Here is a 4,216-nt window from a genome sequence, read left to right as displayed (position 1 = left end):
CCTGCTGATGCTATCAACCCAATCAACCAGTGTCAATTGGAAAGTGGGTACCAGTCCAACAGGAACTGGACTGAGGTCACTAACCTGCACTACGGCATATCTAAAAGGAGGAAATCACATTCAGCTACTAAAGCTGGACTGGTATTATATAAACATCAACAGACAAGAAAAAAAGTTCTTTTCAGTGTGAGTAGATGCTGAAATTCACAAATGATAGATGTAAGAGCAAAGAAAAAAAATTCTCACATCCTCTCAACAGATAGCAAACCATTTCAAGTTTTGAAAAACTACCTTCAGATCTTAAAAGTGCTGGCAGGACCGAACTAGACAGAGGACATTAATGTTTGGTCCCAATAGTGTTTTTTAAACAAAGCCAGGAACTTTAGGGAGTTCCAAAATAAGTTTAACTCCAAACTTACTTAGCATACAAGTGTTTGGAGGCTTGAAAGGCGCTGCGTACATCTGCTGTAGCTATTTCCCAGGTGATCAGGAACAAGAGAGCTGAAAATTCCCCCTAGTTATAATGTTTCCTGCATAAGAGAAGGAAGCTGAACTTCTGACAATTTATTCAAATCAAAGGTACCAACCTTTAGTATTACAAGAGAAATTAGTGAAAACTCTAAACTATTTGGACTCCAATGTCTATTCAGCTGCCATTATTCAATCTGTGAATATTTCCTATATTTCAAATCTGGTGTTATGATGAAATGGTTAACCAAGCCATTGACTCTCATAAGGAAGTTAAGTACAAGTATGCAAGCAAGGAAAACAAAACAAAAACACTCAGCAGTCTGTGGCTCTGTCCAATTTATTCCTTTCCTTCCTCTAGAGATCCATTCTCTTTTTGAAAAATCATCATCCAATCTACCATCAAACTTCTTTTCTGGCCTGGTTGATATTTGAATGAAAAAATAACATCAAACAACCCACAAGTCATCCCATGCTACTCATCTATTTTCTTCACATTAAGTATTTCACAGAAATAAGCCGGTTTTACTATTAAAGGAAACAGAGCACTTAAAATTAGCAGCATTGCACAAATAACTTGAGTTTTGGTTAGCACCTTCAACAATTCCTTGGTCCACACCTAAGCTTTTTTCATCTGAATGACTTTGATGGTGATTTTACTTCCACTAACATGCACAAGTAACAAAAAGTGACCAGTCTAAAGTCTGAATCCACCGTGAAATACAGCATACCCAGATCTCCATGCAAAGCCAACAGCTTCAGTCTGAGCCAATTCTTGTGACATTTTTAGTGCAAGTCTGGATTTTACATGAAAATCTGTTAACAGAATACCTTTCTAGAATGGACAGCAGGGGAAGCAGAGCCAACAGATGCTGAAGAGGAAGTAGCGGCTGAATCGTAAGATGGAGGGCAAGAGGGAGTTGGGGGCTGAGAATGGGAGAGGCCTTTAGTAGGTAGTTTATTCTGTATAGAGCAGAAATAGAGGGAAGTTATCCAAGAGGACAGTCACATTAATACACGTTAAGATGATGAAACTGCACAACCATGCACCGAAAGAGTGAGGTACGGAGTCACTGCACAATTTGGCTCCAACTTCAAAATAAAAACGGTCTTACAGCTTCTATTCTTACAAGATGATTCTTCATTAAGGTATACATTATTCAGCTACTGAAAACAAGTTTGAATCCTGAAAACAACAAACTGACCCCAGACAATAGTCTGTGGCAACTCTTAGAAGGGAAAGCCCTCACTTCATAGGTTAACATGCTCAAAGGGTTTATTTTGCCATTACTTAGATTTCTCTTCAGTATAATGTGTCAAATTCAGTCTATTAACTATTCCAGGAAAGATGGAAGTATAGTTTCAATTTCAAAACAGTATACCATGCACAGACAGAACATTTATAATTAGGGACCTACAGAAATGGGGAAGGCTGCCCACCAATTTCACGGTCTGAGCATGGCACTGGTCGCCATTTTCATGGTGGAGTGTGGCAGGTCCTGCCAGTGAATGCAGGAGACTGGATCCAATGGTCTGGGAGATCTCCTCCAGCCTTCTGTTTTCACAGGGAGCCATCTGTCAATCTCTGGGAAGGGGCAGAACTGCTGGAACCCCTCAGCCAATCAGAAGTGTGGAGAGCCTGCTGTACTCTGCCACAAAAATCTCCCTCCTCCATGTGCTTCAGGGAGCCAGGGCTGTTTTCCACTTGTGGCTCTTTCCTGCCCCCTCCTTCGCCCCCACCCCCAACTTGCTGGCTGTTTTTGCACTTCTTCATGGTTCCCGCTCTTTTTCATGGGGACTGGGCTTTTTTGCAGGGGATCTACTGATTCCATGGTTTCCATGGAAACTGTGAAATTGCCATTTTGGTAGGTCTCTATGATCTACATTTCATAGAATCATAGAAAACTAGGGTTGGAAGGGACCTCAGGAGGTCATATAGTCTAGCCCCCACTCTTTTGTCCAATTTTGTCCAATTTCTAGTCCAATTTCCACCATTACAATAAGCAAAGAGTAATACCACTGAAGTCTGAACTTAAAATTTGTTTTGTACCATACTGGAAATTTTTTTAAGTGGACAAGATGAACTTTAAGAAACAATTTTAGCTTTGTGAATTTAACATTTTATCAATGAGTAATTATGAACCAGTAGCTCTAAGGGCTGAAATATTGAGGTCAGTAAAAGCAACTGACTGAATGTGGCTCAACTGCTTCCAGCATACAAGAAAGTTTGCTTACAAGTAACTTAGATGTCTCTACACTGTAGTGCATTGTACAGCGTAGGTATTTTGGTCAAACGCAACTGTTATAACGAAAAAAAACCTGACTTGTGAAAGATCACCAAGTAAGCTAGTAAGCTTGATTTCAGAGGTAAATGTAAATGAACATATTTAGAACAGTGTTAGCCAAACTGAATGTATTTACAGCAAGTACATTTCAGTGTGCTGAACTTAAGCTCAGGGAAAACAAAATGGATCTGCTGAGCCAAACAGATAGATAGCATCATTGTCTTCCAGTGGATCAGAGAGAGTCAGTTTCTCTCCACTAATTTCCGTCTCTCCAGGTGCGCACACACATACTGAAGTTGGCTTAAAATAAGGCAACTTGACTTAAATTAAGCCACATGGGAGCATACACATGTACAACTCCTTGACATGGTGGCAGCCATCTCTTGAAGTAAGTCAACTTAACTAACACGACTCAAGCTAATACACCTCAGAGGTGGTTTTGCACCACATTTAAGTAACATAAGTGTGTATGCTCTCACAGTTGACTTTAAAAGTTAAGTTGGCTTAACTATCAGAAAGGTAGTGTGTGTGCATGTACTCTCCTTTAGCTCCTTCATTTCAAAGTAAAACATTTTACAATTGAACTCCTGACCACATTGGAAAAATATTCAGATATTTCCAAAGATTTTCAATATTTACTTACTTTGGGGGACATCTATATATATTTCCCTACCAAGAAAATATTGACCCCTGTATCATCTCTGTCAGCAAAAACCTCGTCTAGCATTTCTCCCTCTCCTGATTCCCAGCCTTCTTCAGTCCACTGAGTCTGCCTGTTTTCACTGTTTTGGTAATTCTCAGATAAAATTAGCTAACTCAATTTCTCTTACAGAGAGAGAACACAGATTTGTCAGAATTTGCAATACCAAATCTGCAACAGGATAACATGAAATTTTTACACTGGAGATCTATCTGTACCTCTGTATTGAAAGGGGCAGAAAAATTATCATTGCAATCAGAATATTGTTTGATAGCTATTTGATCAGAAACCATAACCATCGGTAGAAACAGAAGCACTATAAAAGTAAGATGCAGTGAATGCTGAATGAACTAATTATCTGCTTAAATGCTACACTTTCAATTCCTTTCCATTTCTAAAGCAACCAGTGCACTTCAGTTCTTAAAAGTTCTTTTCAAGCATATTTCAAGGTATGCTTAAATTTAAACAGAGACTTAAAATGTGAGATTTCATTTCCAACTGGTTTAGATCTATACAGGATGAAAAGAACAAGTATAACGAAGTATATCTGATCTCATCTCAGTCAGTGTTTCTTTAGCTGCATATTCACCTTTGGTATGTCCACGTATCCAAACATTGAGGCAAGGTGAGCTGCTTTCTCTTTAATGTTCTTTTTATGAAATTCCCTATTTGCTATGGCCTGAGCTCTCTTCTGTAGTAAGAGTCAAAAAATAAAACAAAACAGAAGAGTGAGACAGATTTGAGTTAGTCATACAAGAAAAGG

The 4,216-nt window shown here is 38.9% G+C and overlaps 1 protein-coding gene across 33 annotated transcripts in view; it reads right to left on the bottom strand.

Moving 5' to 3' along the window:
• MICAL2 (microtubule associated monooxygenase, calponin and LIM domain containing 2) overlaps positions 1-4,216 on the bottom strand; it is a 210,124-nt gene that overhangs the window by 110,859 nt on the left and 95,049 nt on the right. For 18 of the 33 annotated variants that reach the window (XM_025208170.1, XM_025208169.1, XM_025208175.1 and 15 more), the window contains 2 exons: positions 4,043-4,144; positions 1,300-1,431 (listed from right to left, as the gene is read on the bottom strand). The exons of 3 other annotated variants lie outside the window; for them this stretch is intronic. In XM_025208170.1, coding sequence (XP_025063955.1) covers positions 1,300-1,431; positions 4,043-4,144 — 234 coding nt within the window. The remainder of the gene's footprint in view (positions 1-1,299; positions 1,432-4,042; positions 4,145-4,216) is intronic. 12 more of the 33 variants (XM_025208177.1, XM_025208179.1, XM_025208181.1 and 9 more) reach the window with 3 other exon arrangements.

This window comes from Alligator sinensis, unplaced genomic scaffold (genome assembly GCF_000455745.1).
Source record: "Alligator sinensis unplaced genomic scaffold, ASM45574v1 scaffold352_1, whole genome shotgun sequence".
NCBI classification, from domain to species: domain Eukaryota; kingdom Metazoa; phylum Chordata; order Crocodylia; family Alligatoridae; genus Alligator; species Alligator sinensis.
The sequence above is the reverse complement of the archived record's forward strand: the minus strand, read 5'-3'. Positions and strand labels throughout refer to the sequence as shown.